The sequence below is a fragment of the Gracilinanus agilis genome, chromosome 4, assembly GCF_016433145.1.
Source record: "Gracilinanus agilis isolate LMUSP501 chromosome 4, AgileGrace, whole genome shotgun sequence".
Lineage (NCBI taxonomy): Eukaryota > Metazoa > Chordata > Mammalia > Didelphimorphia > Didelphidae > Gracilinanus > Gracilinanus agilis.
In genome coordinates, this window is record NC_058133.1 from 522,325,460 (window position 1) to 522,342,270 (window position 16,811).

Consider the following 16,811-nt stretch of genomic DNA (forward strand, 5'->3'; position numbering starts at 1 on the left):
TGAACTTGATCTTAGGCACAAGAGGAAGGATGGAGCAGTGGACAGAGCAGGAACTTGGGAGCGCAAAGACCTGGTCAGAGCCTTAGTTCAGATACTACTTGTGACAGGGAGGTTTGCCACTGAGCCTTTTTTAGGCTCAGTTTTCTCATCTGTATAATGGGAATATAATATAATTAAATATAAATAAAATAATCTAATACCTAGAAGGTATGGTTAGGGTTAACAAAACATGCAGTATGACATGGGGATCGCAGGACTCTTGGGGGTAGAAAGGACCTTGAGGGTTAGTTTAACCTCATTTTCTTTCATTTTTATTTTTAATTAGACAGTATTAAGTACCTACTTTGTGCCAACTCTATGCTAAGTACTTTAATTTTTAAACTTTTTTTACTTTGAGTTTCAAATTCTCTCTTTCCCTCCAGCCCTTCCCCCACCCCCCTTGAGAAGGCAACCAATAGACTACCCATTAGACATATGAAGTCATGCAGTCAGACTCCATGTTAACCATATTGCGCCCCTCTCCCCTGCCCTGCCCCCCCCCTACACTTGGAGTCCATCAGTTTTCTTTCTGGAGACAGAAGCATCTTTCTTTCATCACGCCCCTTTGGAATTGTCATGGATCATTGAATTAATCAGAGTTGTTGTTCATAATCCAGGATTGTTGTCACTTTGTAAGACCTTCTCCTGGTTCTGCCCATTTCACTGTGCATCAGTAAGTCTTCTCAAGTTCTTCCTGAAAGTATCCTCTCCTCATTTCTTATAGCATAATAGTATCCCATCGCAAACATGCCACAATGTGTTCAGCCATTCTCCAATCAGTGAGCATCCCCTCAACACCCCTCATTTTCTAAGTGAAGAAACACCCCCAGCAGGTAAGGGAACTTCTCCAAAGTCACAGGAAGTCGATTTGAAGCCAGGTCTCCAGTCCAGCCTTCTTCCTCCCACTCCGTGTTGCTTCCCCACCAAGTGTAATTCTTTTATTACGTGATTCAGAGACTATTTGGATGGATTTCAGTGTAGCCAGAGCCCTGAGGACTAGACCCCACTCTCTGGCCCCCCCTTACTCCCAGGCCATTCTAGGACTGGTCCCTAGCTAAGCAAAAATAGAGGCATTTGGGATTTCAGGAACCAGTGACCTTCCAAGATGTGGCAGTGGTCTTCACTCAGGAGCAGTGGGCTTCCTTGGACCCTTCTCAGAAGGAACTGTACCGGGATGTGATGCTGGAGAACTACCAGAACCTGCTCTGCCTGGGTGAGGATGACTTCCCCCTGGGGCCTAGGCTCTGCCTCCCCATTCCAGCCCCTAGCAGGGTCTTTGTGTTCTTCCTTGGTAAAAGGCTTGAAGGCAAATCTATGACCTTCAAAGATTGGGAAGTCCTCATCCTCTTAGGCCAAGGGACTCATTCCCTCACTCATGAAGCATTTATTAAGCCCCTCCTGTGCACCAGGGCTTGCACTTGGTGTTGGGGGAACAAGGACAAAAGTGGAACAGGCCCTGGGCTTGAGGAACTCACATTATATTGGGGGTGGGGTGGGGGGATGGGGGGACAAGCAACATGAACACAAGAAGTGTCAAGTAAATACCAATAGTTTCTGGAGTAAGAGCACCTGGACCTTTAAGCACATCACATTAGACCTTCTGAATCATGAGGCATTAAAGGTGAGCCTTAAACGGAGCTGGGAATTCTGCCGAGGGTAGGGATATGGAAGAAAGCAGGCCAGGCCTGGAGCCCAAGAGAAGACCTGTCCTGTACTTATCTAGCTGAGCTTGGTCCATAAAGGGCCATTGGAGCCAGACCATGAAGGCTTCAAATAGTAAAGAACTGCATTCATATATCATGGGAGAGGTGATGGGGAGCTCCTTTCATCAGAGCTCCTTGAGCAGGGAACTTCAGTGGTCCAGCGTGTACCTTAGGAACATCCCTTGAACAGCAGTGGGAAGGGGGAGAGACTAGGAGCTTGAAGCTATTGCATTTGGGCTGGTGAGAGATGATGAGGGACCGCCTGAGGTTGGTGGCCCCAGCATGAGTGGAGATACAGATGGGACACCCAAAGCTGGATAAGGATAAGGAGTGATGGATGTCTGAGAGGATGGGAGCCTGAGTGCTTTGGAGGTTGGGAAGAGTGTCAGCTTTGAAGGGAAAGACAGTGGGTTCCATTTTGGGCATTATGAGTTTGAGGTGCAGACAGGACATCCACTGGGAAATAGCCAGCCTCTGGTAGACTAGGGGTGGAGATCACTACACAGGTTAGGGCTTTTGATAGACATCTGAGAGATACCTGTCATGGAAGGTCAACAAGGAAGCATCACTGCAGACACAGCTTTAGGAAGAGAGCACGGTCATGAACACAACCAGAAGGAAGGGGGATTCAGGAGACATTAGTTAGTTAGCATTGTGCCATATTGCATGAGGACAGACAAAGCCCATCCCCACTAGCAGTTGGGCGAGTGATTCTGATCTAAGGTCAGATTGCAAAGGGCTGACTCAAAGTCTTCAAGAGTAGCCAACTTTTCCTACAGACATGCTTGAGAAGAAGAAGATAAATAGAAGATGATGACAGCAGGAGGTGATGGGATGGTAAAGTGGAGTGGGCGTGATTGTAAGCAGCAAGGGGGACCCTTTGGCTTCTTCCCAGGGGAAAAATTGACAAGTGTTGAAGGGAGAAAGAGAACCTAAGCAGCATGTAAACATAAATCTGTGCTACAGCCAGAGTAGGTGGAAGGTCAGAATTGTGGTTAGAGTCTGAGGACATCATACCCCAAACCATAGGTAAGCCAACCTGGCTAGGAGAGGAACAAGATATAAGAAGACTAGGGAAGGTGGTAGTGAGAGGCTAGGCCATGAAGAGATGTGAATGCCAGACAGTGGATTTGGTCTTTGATCCAGGAGGTAATAGGGAGATAGTGGTGGCTCATGTTGTCGGACCTGGGATTTTGGAAAATAGCTTTCTGGATGATGGATTGGTGAAGAACAAACAAATGAAAGGCTTATTGCAGTAGGCCAGGTGAGAGGTGATGGGTGTGAGGGGAAAGGAGCATTGTAAGAGACTCGAGGAGGGAAGTGAAGCCTGGGAATAGCTGGGATATTAGAGAATTGATGGGACTTGCCATGCTGCAGTGAGGGCCCAGTGAGATTACATAACAAATTTGAACTAGACATAAGCAGAGTTGTGTGACTTTCTTCAGTTCTGTTCTGCAGCCCACGAAAAGGAGTGATAGAGGTAGTTGGTAGAAATAATCCTACCATCCACTCAACCCAAGGTCGGGGCTTGGCAAAGCATGGTTAATAAGGCCAGGAAGGAAGCTCAGGTTTCTGGAATCAAGAACAGGACAGAGTTGAACTGGCTCACCAAAGGGTTACAATAGAGAAAGGAGGAGAATGCAGGCAGAGCAGGAGTCCTGATCTGGGTTAGGCCTGGGAACACTTGAGACTGGCAACAAGGTCAAGGGTATGGCCATCTTTGTGTGCAGCTGAGGTGGACAGTGGAGTGGATCATGGGAATTTAGTCCACTGGGGGATTGGAGGGAGTCACAGTATGTCTGATGAAGGAAGTCTCAAGGATTGAGGGGAAGAGAAAGATTGTGATCTCAGCACAGAACTCATTGTGGTGAAGAAAAAGAATGACCTGGGTGTCAGGAGATATGACCACTAGGGTCCACATTAGGAGATAGATTTCCATAGCCTGAACCTCCAAGAAGGAGAGGTTCCTAGAGAGAAGTCTGGAAGTGACCCCGACTGGCCCTCCTGAATCCCAGATTGGGAGGGAGACCAGGGCTCAGTTGGTGTCAGATTCTCTGACTTGTACTTGAAAAGGACCTGCCCAGTCTTCCAGTCTTCTTGTGCAGTAGAACTGGCTTTCCCTTCTCTTTGACTCTGCCCTTTGACTCAGTTTCACCTTTGCTGGGGCTGATTCTTGAGGGCCTTGAACTTTCTTTACCTTTGAATAGGCCTGGCAGGGTCCAAGCCTGAGGTGATCTACCAGCTGGAGCGAGGGGAAGCACCTTGGAGGCCCGAAGAGAGAGTCACAGAGGTCAGCCATCTAGGTGAGTGAGTTGCCTGACGTGGTCCAGGCAGTTTGTCCCTAGAGAATGGTACCTATCCCTTTCTCTCTCCTTTCGGTGTATTTTCTTAGAAGAGTGTGGCCATGGTCACTTCTTGTCATGGATATTCTGTTTATTTCTTTCGTTCCCTCTCTCTTTGAAAAACTCCCTTAAAGACCCCTGGGAAAGGCCCTCCAAAAGAGAATTCTTTTACAGAATGTTTGCACTGATGTTTTGTTTTGAAGTCACAGTTACTTGCCAATAGAAAGCCCACTCCTAGGAGACCATTCCATTTCAACAGACCCAGGGAAGCAGCCCCAGAAGTGCTGGAGTTGCTGTGATAGCCAGATGGCCCTGACACTGGCCCTGCTTTCAGACTTTCTTTTTCCCAATAGAAAGGAGATGTCCCATTCCCCGCACCATCATGGCAGCAGCCTGTTTTTTTTCCTGTTCTTTCTGTTTGTCCATTCATGCCTGTCTTTCCATGTTTGTCTGCCTCCATCACCTTGGTTGTCCCTCCTAGCAGAATCAAATTCTGCCATTGCCTCCCCCCTTCATTCTGCTGCCTTTGTTTTGTTTTTATTTTGTTTCTGGTAGGAGAAATTTGGAATGTTTTCTCTCATGCATTTGTTTTTCAACTTTGACCATTTGCGTCCTGGGGAAGACTCAATCCTATATGAATTCCCTAGAGCTTTTGAATATGGGACTTTTTCTCAGGGATTTGATGCAAATATTTTTCCCTCAAGTTTTCTTTGTCTGGCTGCATTTTTATTCAGGTCTGATATAGATGATATTGATCTTGAGCTTTCTGTTATTGATGATAGATAGCTGATTATAGACTTGAGCTGTTAGGGTCACTTGGTGGTAGACGATGTATAAAGCTACTGGACACAGTATAATCCAACACCTATTTATTAATTTTTGTTAGGAGAGGCAGGGAAAGAAAAAAAAGGTAAAGATAAAATAGGAAAACTCTTAATCTAAAGCTAAGATTTACTAAATACATCCCACCAAACCTGATCCGCAAGGATTTTCTTCTTGTTCACCAAAGGTGAACCTTCTTAAGCTATACTGCCACTTTCTACCTAATAACCCAAATCTATCCTTATCCTAATATATAAACTTCAATATTATTAACCGCCTTGAAATGTAGAAGAAAGTAATACGTTGTCTTCTCTAACTGACCAATGTGGCAGTTAGAAATCAAAATGCCTTCTCTCACTTCCTAGCAGAGCAGTCAGAGTTCACACTGTTTAGTGTGAGCAAACAGCGCCACCACTTGGCAGCTGCTTCTCCCTGTCAGGAGAACAGCTTCCAATCCACCAAAAACCTCTTCCCGCCTTCACGAATGTTCTTGTAAGGTTTCCAAGTTAAATTTGGCCAAAGTCTCTAACTGATATTATCCAGAGAAAAGCCACACACCACCTCTCCAGACAGTGACTCGAGAGAGAGAGTGACCAGAATCCAAACTGCTTTCCCACAAATCCAATATTCCTTAAAGAGCCCACAATGATTTTTCCCCTGGCCTTGCATAAAAAGGGGACAGGGCAAAAACCTTGCTCTGGACTACATCTCTACTTCTACTTCTAATTATATATATAACTAATTAATAAGTAATTAAACCTTATAGGTCACAGTTTTTAAAATACAAATTTCATATATTCAGAATTGTCTGTTTGTCCTTTATAATGGCTAATGTCTGTCCAGCTATGAATTTCCCCCCACTTAGTTGGGAAAGATAGGACTGTTAAACTGGAAAAAACACAGAACTATTAAATAGTCAGAAAAACCACGTCTTTAATCAAGAGAGGAGTTCAGCACAACTTCCTCAGGCCTCCACACTGAAATAAATAACTAGAATATACCAGAATAATGGGATGTTGGTAGGTTTAAGGACTGGTTATTTAGGGCCAGTATCAGAAGATACACAGGGTCTGGGAAGGCTAACAGAATAAAGCTGATAGGATAACAGATGCAGTCCAAACAGGGATAATAAACACAGGGATGCTTTGGTTTATTTAAGGTAAGGGTAGGTAGGGAAGGGAATTTGGATAATCTTATCTAGAGTATCTAACTAACCTTCCCCAACAAGACTACAATTATTCCCTCATGGGAAGTCTTCAGAGAGATGTTAGCTGCACTATCCTTTACCTCTCTACCTGAAGTCCCAGTCTGTTAGTCTGAAACTTGTGAAGTTAGGACTTCCCTCCAGCATGAGGTCTTCAAAGCTCATGCTGCTACAAACTTGGGATTCTTTGATTTTTTTTTTCAAACTTGGGGTTCTTGAGATCTCAAGATTGAGGTTTCTAGATTTCAAGTTGACAAGACCTTCTCTTTTTCCGCTACTTTTTCCTAAAAGGCTGAGAGTCTTTTATGTTTAAATTGTTTTGTTCTTTTGTAATTCATTGTGCTACATGTTGTAAGTTGTTGGTCAAAACCCATTTTCTGCCTGAATGCTCTTTAATTTTCCCAGCAGTTCCAGCTGATTAAAAGCTCTTGCCCTAGTGTTTGTAGTCTTGGGGTTTTTTAACCACTAGCCTGCTATATTTATACTGTGGGTTCTAATATATTCCACTGATTCATATTTTTTTAACCTCTTTTTTATAATTACTGCTTTAGAATGTACCCTCTTTTATAAACCTTGACTTACTGGTGGATGACTCAGAATTCTCTTGATCCTTCTTAACACTTCAAAATCTATAGTCATTCTCTCTCTCTCTCTCTCTCTTCCCCTTTCCCCCTCCCCTTTCTGTCTCTCTTCTCTCTCTCTCTCCCACTTCCTCCTCTCTCACTATCACTCAGCAGTTTCTCTTTTTGAGCCAAGTATATCTCCCAATCCAAACCTTGTAGTCCATTGTCTCTTCTTTTCCCTGTCTGGGAGCCACCCTGCTGCCAGACATTCCCCCTTCTTTCTCAATCACTTAAGTATCTGCCTTTTCCTCTTCTGCTCACTTCTGCCCTTCTTTGAAGAACTCCAGGGCACATGCTGGTCTGATCTCCTGATTTCTCACTTATTTCAACTTTCATGACCTCTTCTGTCCCACCTCAGCTGTACCCAGGCTTGGTCATGGCCTTGGCCTCATCCTCATGCACAAATCTTACACTTCCATTTTTGAGGACTTTGAAGCTCCTTCCTCATCCCTTTTCATTCCATCTCTCCCTGTCCCTTACAGCTTCTAAACCTGTTCTGTGTTCTCATCATCATCGACTTTTAATTCTTCTACCACCCACACACCATCCAAAGACATCTTGAACCTTTATCTGACTCCCCTTTCCAACTTCCTTTTTTAAACCCTTGCCTTCCGTCTTAGAATCAATTCTGAGTATTGGTTCCAAGGCAGAAGAGTGGTAAGGGCCATGCATTTGGGGTTAAGTGACTTGCCCAGGGTCACAAAGCTAGGAAGTGTCTGAGGCCAGGAACTCCCATCTATAGGCTTGGTGCTCTAGCCACTGAACCACCTCACTGCCAGTCCCCATGCTTTCTCCTTAATCTTGATGCCTTAGTGAACCAGTTTAGTTCAGCAGTTTCTTCTTGAATTTCTCTTCCCTCCTCTTGTCACTGATGGACCTGACCTAACCACAGCCCTGGATGACTGCCTTCATCTCAATCCTTTGCTCCTATTTGCGTGTCCCTAAATGTGAATGAGAAGAGCAGGTGACAATCCCAATTGGGCCCACTCTAGATTTTGTTTCCTCATCTTCTCCAAGCCTTTTAATTCTACATCCTTCCCCCTTTTGATTATTTCCTGTTTATCTTGTCTCCAGCTTGTATGTATGAGTTTGCCTGTTATAAGCTCCTTGAAAGCAGGACCTGGCTCTGGGCCCTTTCTGTATCCCCAGGGCTTAGCACAGTGTCTGACACAGAGTTGGTGCTTAATAAATGTTGATTGATTAATACCTGCATCCCTTCTCTCCTCCCTAATTGATTCTCTATGCCACTCCCTACAGCAACTATGACTCAAGCCACCCTCTAAAATCTCAGCAGTGAAGTCTTGTAAGTCAAGACTGTTTATCACAAGCAGCTTCTTGTCCCCATCTTCCATCACTCTGACACCCTCCACTGTGATCCCCTCCTTTATTCCATTCTTGAATGGTCCTTCTCCTCACCAAGGCCAACCCTTCTCCAGGTATTCTTGACCCTATCCCCTCCTGTCTTCCTGAGGAGATTGCTCCCTTCTTCACCTCCCTCTCTCCCTCCACCAACTGTCAGTCTCCTTATCTGCTAATTACTTCTGTCCTGCTTACAAACATGCCTCTGTCTCCTTCATCCTTAGAAAACCTCATGTGTTCTAATCATCTCCTCTAGCCATTGTCTTCCCTTTCTCACCTAAATTTGACAAAGCTATTTCCACTTCTCCCACTGTCTTCCAGACCCTCCCCATTCAATGGACAGTTTTTGCCTTTCCAATCATTCCTTCTCCAATAGCATTAACTGTCAGTATCCTTTCTGCCTCTGTCCTGGACCCTCCTTCTCCTTTCTACCTTCTCTCCCATTTGGTGACCCCACTGGCTGCCATGTCTTCAACAATCATCTCTCTCCAGGTGACTCTCAGATCACAGATACGTGTATTCTTCTCTTAGCTGTGGTGGAATCATATTGACCATAGAGCGAGATCAACATTTTTTTAAGATCTCTTTTTCTGATTGAATGATAGAAAATAACTTGAGATATGGTAATGGTAGGCTCCCTGCAACTCTACCTTTCTCATTAATTCCTCAGAAGTCTTCCCATTTTTCTTATTCAGAATTTTACTCTGTTTATTTTTTACTGGATTGGCATCCAACATTAAATCGATAGACGGACTCAGGGAAAATCACCATTTTTCATGAAGATCTTGCCAGTCACTTTGACCTTTCTTTATTTCCATAAGCACTGCTTTGTAATTGTTCCGAATTAGGCTTTTTAGATCAACCCTAAATGTGAAGTGAGGAACTGTGGAACCCAGGTAGCATGACCTGTTCTTATAGAGGCCAGGCTAGCCTTTACGATCACCACTACCTTTTCAAGAAGTCGACCCACCACCTCTTAAAAACTAATATGTTTTCAAGTTTTGCCAGAAGATAGGCTCAGGGTCCTTGGCCTCTGAATGTCAACCTGCATGCCCACCCTTTTCTTGAGAATTCTGAATTCTGCCCTTCTCCATCTCTACCAAAAGTCTCTGTGATCCCTTAGATATCTCTGGCAAGGACACCATCCTTACATTTGCTATGTTTTTGTTTTGTAGACATGAAGTTGCCCTTATCTAGGCCTGATGATTTAAGCTCCTCAAGGCAACTAACCAGATGCTCTCTTTCTCTCCTTTAGCTTGGGTTGATCACTTTCTCCTTGAGTCCTTCTTTCAGAAATAATCCAGCTCGGTACTCTAGTAAAAACTCGGGACACATTACTCCTTGTTTGACAAGATTGCAGCGAAAACTGGAGAGCAATTTCTCTGAGAATAGGCATGGATTAACATCCTATACCAAACACCCCTCTGAGTACCAACTGAATACACTACTTAGATATTAAAGGCCCTATTAGGAAAAAAAAAGTATAGGAGGCGATGGAAGGAAATATATCCTGGGTCAGAGAAGACTTTAACAACCAAGCAAGGAATAGAGTTGATCTTAAAGGATAAAATGGATCATTTCAGTTGCATAAAATTCAAAACCTTTTTTAAGGAAAAAAAACAACGAACAACTAACCAGAATAAGATAAGACACTCTTAGTGGGGGAAAATGTTCAGCTCAGAACTATCTAATGAAATTCTGGTATCTCAACTGTGTGGGAATTTGATCCTAATGTGAAAAGTGACAGCAACAATTCCCCTCTTGATTAGAGGAAAAATCCATAAACAAACACAGGGCAGAATTGACCTCCAGACAGAAGAGAGACCATTCCGGTGATACCATCAAGTTTTCCAGCTTTTTTCACCCACAGAGAGATTAGGACAAGCAGGTGCAAAATGTTGATATTAATCAAAATGTAAGGGGATTGGACTCCAGTCTGCTTGACCTAGAGGCATTTTCAATGATGAATGATCACAGGACCTGAAGAAATGGAAACTTCCCCATGACACCAAATACACTCCATATCATGGGGACCAAGTAATAACCATCGATATAAATTTCTCATTTTACCCTTACAAGAACCTCAGAAAGTAGGTGCTATTCTTATTCCCCTCTTATAGATGAGGAAACTGATGCAGACTGCATTTAAGTGACTGCCCAGAAGCAGTCAGCTAGGAGGCATCTGAGGCTGGATTTGAACACAGGTCTTCCTGACTCCAGACTTGGTGTTCTGTGCATTGTGGTGACCCGTAATAATGCTAGAATAAAAGAAACAGTGACATAAAGACCTCAGATGTGACACCTCACACTCACAGGATCACATAAAAAAAAATCCTCTTTTTCATTGTTCAAACCCTCCATCATCTACTCCCCAGACACTTTTTCAGGCTCCTTATACCTTCTATCCTCCACTCTCCATACTGTCAAATCCAGTGACACTGGTCTCCTCCCTGTTCCACAAACAAGACCATCTGTTGTCTCTGGGTATTTTCTTGCACAATTGAAGTCTTCCCCTTTTCATCTCTTCCTTCTGGTTTCCTTCAAGTTCCACCTAAAATCCTAGTCCCCCAGGAAGCATTTTCCCAAGCCCTCTTCTTGGGCCTTCTTTCTCCTCATGGTTCCAGCTCATCCTGAATGTGCCTTGTTTGTACATGCTTGTCGTCTCCCCCAATGCAAGTTTCTCACAGTCAGGAACTCTCTTGGCTTTCTTTGCATCCCCACTTCTTTGTACATAACAAATGCATCAGAATTTCTTACTGGCTGACCCCCATCGTCACCTTTGCATCCCTTCCTTTAGAGCTAAGTTAAATGTTAAGCCTCGTCTCATAAGACATCTCAGGGCCCTAGACACCTTAGGCCTTTACAGTCACATACCGAGTTCTCTAGTGCACAGACATGTGGAAAAGAAGCTGGGTTACTCAGACCCATTGTTCTTGTTTTATTGGCCTAACTTGAAGGAAGATCTAGAATCCAAATGACATCTGCAGTGAAACTGAGGGACAGTCCAGGAAGCCTTGTACCTAATGCCAGAATTCTCTCCCAGCACTCCCAAACTGATAATCATCCAGCCTCGACTTGAGTACTTTCAGGTGTTGTAAGAACCTTCCATTGTGCGAGGACAGTGTGGCAAAAAGACCATGGGAGAGAAATGAGACATGGCTTCTGGCGGTGTTTCAGGTCCTAATTAGCTGGCTAACTTTGAGGAAGGCACTGAGATTATTCTGGGCTTCAGTTTTCTGTTATAAACTGTAATCTCTGTCCTCCCTCTCTCCCTCATGAGGCAGTGGTGAGGCTTAATGGGTACCTCTGAAAGGGACTAAACAAAAAAGGTTTACATGTTCTCCCTTTTAAAGTTTCACAGTAATTGTTTTGGGAAGAGGCACAGCACAGGACTAAGTGTACAGCAAGTGGGTACTGGGAATATTTCCATTTTCTTTTCAGATTGGGAGAGCAAGCCTGAAACCAACAAGTCGACCCCCAACCTGGACATTTCTGCCGGGCAGGTGTTCCAGGACAGACTCACAAAGAGTGGTCTCTGGGTCTCCTGCTTGAGAGAAGACTGGGACTGTGATGCCAAATTAGAACAGCTGCAGAGCAGGGAGGAGAAAGGCTCTCAGCAAGTGAATATTGCCCAAAGGAAAGCTCCCAGGAAAATGATGAGTTGTGTGGCTTATAAAACTGAACAAAGTATCCTTTTGGATCCAAAGCTTTTCATACAACACAGAGTAGAAAAGGATCTTCCCAAATATGATCCAGGCAGAGAGAGCTTCGTGTTATTTTCAGAGCCAAGGAAATGTCATCAAATTTGCTATAAGGAGATAGTTTCTACTTCTAAATCTGACTTTGTTGCATATCACAGGCTTTATTGTGGAGAGAAACCTGGTGAGTCTAATGAATGTGGGAAAACTATCATCCTAAACCCAACCATCAATTTCCATCAGAAAATTTCTATTAAAGAAAAACCTCATAAAAGTAATAAATCTGGGAAGACTTCCTCCCAAACCATAGAATTAAATGAAAATCAGCAAATATCCGAAGAAGCGATTCCTTCTGAATATAATGAGCATGGGAAATCTTTCACACACAACTCATCCCTTCCTTCTAGTCCAAAAGTTCACCCAGAGAAGAAATCTTATGAATGTTTTAAGTCCTTTCCCCAGAGTTCACAGCTTCCCACAAACCGGAAAATTCATCATAGAGGAAAACATTATGAATGTAAAGAATGTGGGAAGACCTTCAGCCAGAGAGGATACCTTCCTGGACATCAGAGAATTCATACTGGAGAGAAGCCTTACGAATGTAAAGAATGTGGGAAGGCCTTCCGTCTCCGAGAGCACCTCACTCGACATCAGAGGACTCATACTGGAGAGAAGCCTCATAAATGTCATGAATGTAGGAAGGCTTTCCACCTCAGCACAGATCTTGCCCGACATCAAATGATTCATACTGGAGAGAAGCCTCATAAATGTGATGAATGTGGGAAGGCCTTCAGCCAGAGAGGACATCTGACTGTACATCAGACAATCCATACTGGGGAGAAACCTTATGAATGTAACGATTGTGGGAAGGTATTTCGCCTCAGAGGACTTCTGACTAAACATCAGACAATCCATACTGGAGAAAAACCTTATGAATGTAGTGAATGTGGAAAGGCTTTCCACCTGAGAGAGCAACTTACTCGTCATCAGGGTATTCATACTGGAGAGAAACCTTATGAATGTAAGGAATGTGGGAAGGCCTTCTACCTGAGCACAGAGCTTACTCGACATCAAAGGATTCATACTGGAGAGAAGCCATATGAATGTAAGGATTGTGGGAAGTCCTTCCACCTGAATACAGACCTGATTGGCCATCAGAGGATTCATACTGGAGAGAAGCCTTATGAATGTAAAGACTGTGGGAAGGCTTTCCACCTGAGAGCACACCTTTCTCGCCATCAGAGGATCCATACTGGAGAGAGGCCTTATGAGTGTCAGGAATGTGGAAAGGCCTTCCACCTGAGCTCGGATCTGACTCGCCATCAGAGGATCCATACTGGAGAGAGGCCTTATGAATGTAAGGAATGTGGGAAGGCCTTCCTGCTGAGCACAGATCTGACTCGCCATCAGAGGATTCATACTGGAGAGAAGCCTTATGAATGTAATGAGTGTGGGAAGGCCTTCCACCAGAGAGAATACCTTATTCGACATCAGAGGATTCATACTGGGGAGAAGCCTTATGAATGTAAGGAATGTGGGAAGGCCTTCTGCCTGAGGGAACAATTTACTCGACACCAGAGGATTCACACTGGAGAGAAACCTTATGAATGCCAAGAATGTGGAAAGTCCTTTCGCCTCAGAGAACTCCTTACACTGCATCAAAGGATTCATACTGGAGAGAAACCCCATAAATGTGATGAATGTGGGAAGGCCTTCAGCCAGAGAGGACATCTGACTGTACATCAGACAATCCATACTGGGGAGAAACCTTATGAATGTAACGATTGTGGGAAGGTATTTCGCCTCAGAGGACTTCTGACTAAACATCAGATAATCCATACTGGAGAAAAACCTTATGAATGTAATGAATGTGGGAAGGCTTTCAGCCTGAAAGGGCATTTAACTCGACATCAAAGTAACAAAAAGCATCCCTTCTTTGTAAACTGACCTACCTAGGAGCTGTATGGTGGAGATCAGCTACATAAAACAAGAACTAAAGAATGGGAAGGAATTCCATTTTTGTAGATTCTTCAGATTAGCATAATAAAAGATAATTTGCATAAAATTGATTTAGATAATTAATGTCACACCAAACAAAATGCCAAGAAGTTTCTTCATAGAAATGGATCAGTTATAAAAATAATCATATGGTGAAACAAACAGGCAAGATTTCTTTTGGCATACCAAAATACAAAAATGCTGATTGATCCCTCAGTTATCCAGAGAGGGTCTATGTGCTAGGCATCCCATGTGCTGAGGAATCAAAAACAAGAGTTGAAACTATCTTTGCCATCAAGAATTTGACAATCTGGTGGAAGAGACAACATGTACATATATAATAGCTAGCATTTATGGAGCACCTACTGTGTGCCAGGCCCTGTGCTAAGCGCTTTGCAGTTAGTTGCACCTTACAACCACCTTGGAAGTATTATTGTTATCCTCATTTTCCAGTCAAGGAGACTGAGGTAGACAGGTTAAGTGACTTGCCCAAGATATACACTATAAAGTCTGAGACTAGATTTGAACTAAGGTCTTCCTGACTCTAGCCCAGTGCTCTATCCACTATATCACCTAGCTGACAATATACTTTATGTTTCAGTATATACACAAATATCTTATGGTAAATGCCCCCTAGAATGCAAGAAGAGAGTTAATTACATGGACATTAGGGAGGAAAGCCATGAGTAGGGAAAAGATCAGTAATGCCAGGCACATGTATGAAATGCTGGTAGCTTGGAAGATGGTGGAGGGGTGCTGAGTGAACTCAAGATCCATGAGGATCATTTCCTGAGTTTGGGATTATTATCCTTTTGGAAGCAGCCCAGACTATGAAAAGCAGCTGGGCTTATTCTATCTTGGGCACATATTTTCTGTTCTAGAGATGTCTGAAAGGCCATACAGATTGGAAAAAATGTCTTTGTTATTCAGTCATTTTTCAGTTGTGTCTGACTCTTTGTGACCCCATTTGGGGTCTTCTTGACACAGACTCCATTTCCTTCTCCAGCTCATTTGACAGATGAGGAAACAGAGGCAAATAGGGTTTAGGGTTAAAAGAGGAGTCTTCTTGAATTCAGGCCCAGCACTCTACCCACTGCAGAGAAAAGTTCTATTTACCACATTGTTGCTCATATGACTCCCTACTTATCCTTTTTAAAAATACTAGAAAGCATTGGAGTAAATGGAGCTTTTCTCTTTTTTTAATATTTTGTTTTTCCCAGTAACATATAAAAGCAATTTTTGACATTTTGTTATTTAAAATTTATAGTTCCAGAGGACAGCTGGGTGGCTCAGTGGATTGAGAACCAGGCCCAGAGATGGGAGGTCCTGGGTTCAGATCTGGTCTCACACTTCCTGGCTGTGTGACTCTGGGCAAGTCACTTAACCCCCATTGCTTAGCCCTTACCACTCTTCTGCCTTAGAACCAATACACAGTATTGATTTTAAGATAAAAGATAAGGGAGTTTGGGAAGGGGGCAGCTTTAGATATTAGGTTTTAAAAAATAATAAAATAAAATCTTTAGTTCAAAATCCTCTATCACCTTCCCTCTCCTCCCCTTCATCAGAAAGCCAGCAATTTGATATACGTTATGCATATGCAGTTGTGTAAAACGTATTTCCACATTAGCCATTGTGTGAGAGAAAGCATAGCACTCCCCTCCCCCCCAAAAAGTAAAATTTTTAGAAAAGTATTCTTTGATCTGCATCAGACTCCATCAGTACTTCCTCTGGAAGTAAAATAAAAAGTCCTTCAGGAATTGCCTTGGATCATTACATTGCTGAGAACAGCTAAGTCTTTCACAGAGGATCATTCTTATAATATTCCTGTTACTGTGTGTACATTGTTCTTCAAGTTCTTCTCACTTCGCTTTGCATCAGCTCATGTAAGTCTTTCCAGGTTTTTCTAAAAGCACAATTTTCCTTATTTCTTATAGCACAATAATAATCCATCACAATCATATACCGTAATTTGTTCAGTTAAAGAGCATCCCTTTCATTATCAATTCTTTGCTACCACAAAAATAAGTGCTATAAGTATTTTAGTATATATAGATCCTTTTCCTTTTTTTTTTTAATTTTTATTAAATCACTTTGGGATACAGAATTAGTAATGCTATTGTTGGGCCAAAGAATATCCATCATTTTATAGCACTTTGGACATAATTCCAAATGCATTTGCAGAATGATTGGATCAGTTTGCAACTCCATCGATAGTGCATGTATCCCAACTTTCCCACATCCCGTCCAATATTTGTCATTTTCCTTTTCCTATCACATTAGCCAAACTGATTGGAGTGAGCTGGTACCTCAGAGTTGTTTTAATTTGCATTTCTCTAATCAGTAGTAATTTAGAGCATTTTGCATGTGACTAGATATTATTTCTTCTTCTGAAAACTTCCTGTTCATATCCTTTAATCATTTATCAATGGGGGAATGACTTGTAGTTGTATAAATTTGATTTAATTCTCTATATATATTTGAGAAATGAGGCCTTTCTTAGAGAAACATGATGTAAAAATATTTTCCCAGTTTTCTGCTTTCTTTTTAATCTTGGTGTGGTTGGTTTTGTTGGTGCAAAACCTTTTTAATTTAATATAATCAAAATTAGCTATTTTACGTCTCTATGTCTTCTTTGGTCACAAATTCTCTTATTTGGTAGATCTGACAGGTTTAATATTCCATGTTCCCTTAATTTGCTTATGGTATCACTTTTTATTTCTAAGTCATGGACCCATTTTAACCATATCTTGGTGTGAGATATTGGTCTATACCAGTGGTTCCCAAACTTTTTTGGCCTACTGCCCCCTTTCCAGAAAAAATATTACTTAGCGCCCCCTGGAAATTACGAAATTATTTATTGAACTCAAAATAGAATGTAATACAAAAAAAAAAGTGTGGCCATCACCGATCCCCTGGATCGCTGCAGCACCCACTAGGGGGAGGTAGCACCCACTTTGGGAATCACTGGTTTATACCTAAATTCTACCAAATTTCTTTCTACTTTTCCCAGCAGTTTTTGTCAA

The 16,811-nt window shown here is 42.7% G+C and overlaps 1 protein-coding gene across 1 annotated transcript; it reads left to right on the plus strand.

Moving 5' to 3' along the window:
* The first annotated feature begins 229 nt into the window (after positions 1 to 229).
* Positions 230 to 13,765, plus strand: LOC123246938 (zinc finger protein 345-like). Its single transcript, XM_044675710.1, has 5 exons — positions 230 to 283; positions 1,126 to 1,252; positions 3,950 to 4,045; positions 11,534 to 11,708; positions 12,198 to 13,765. Exons 1-5 carry the CDS (start codon positions 230 to 232, stop codon positions 13,735 to 13,737), a joined length of 1,992 nt encoding a protein of 663 aa, XP_044531645.1. The 3' UTR covers positions 13,738 to 13,765.
* The last annotated feature ends 3,046 nt before the right edge of the window (positions 13,766 to 16,811 follow it).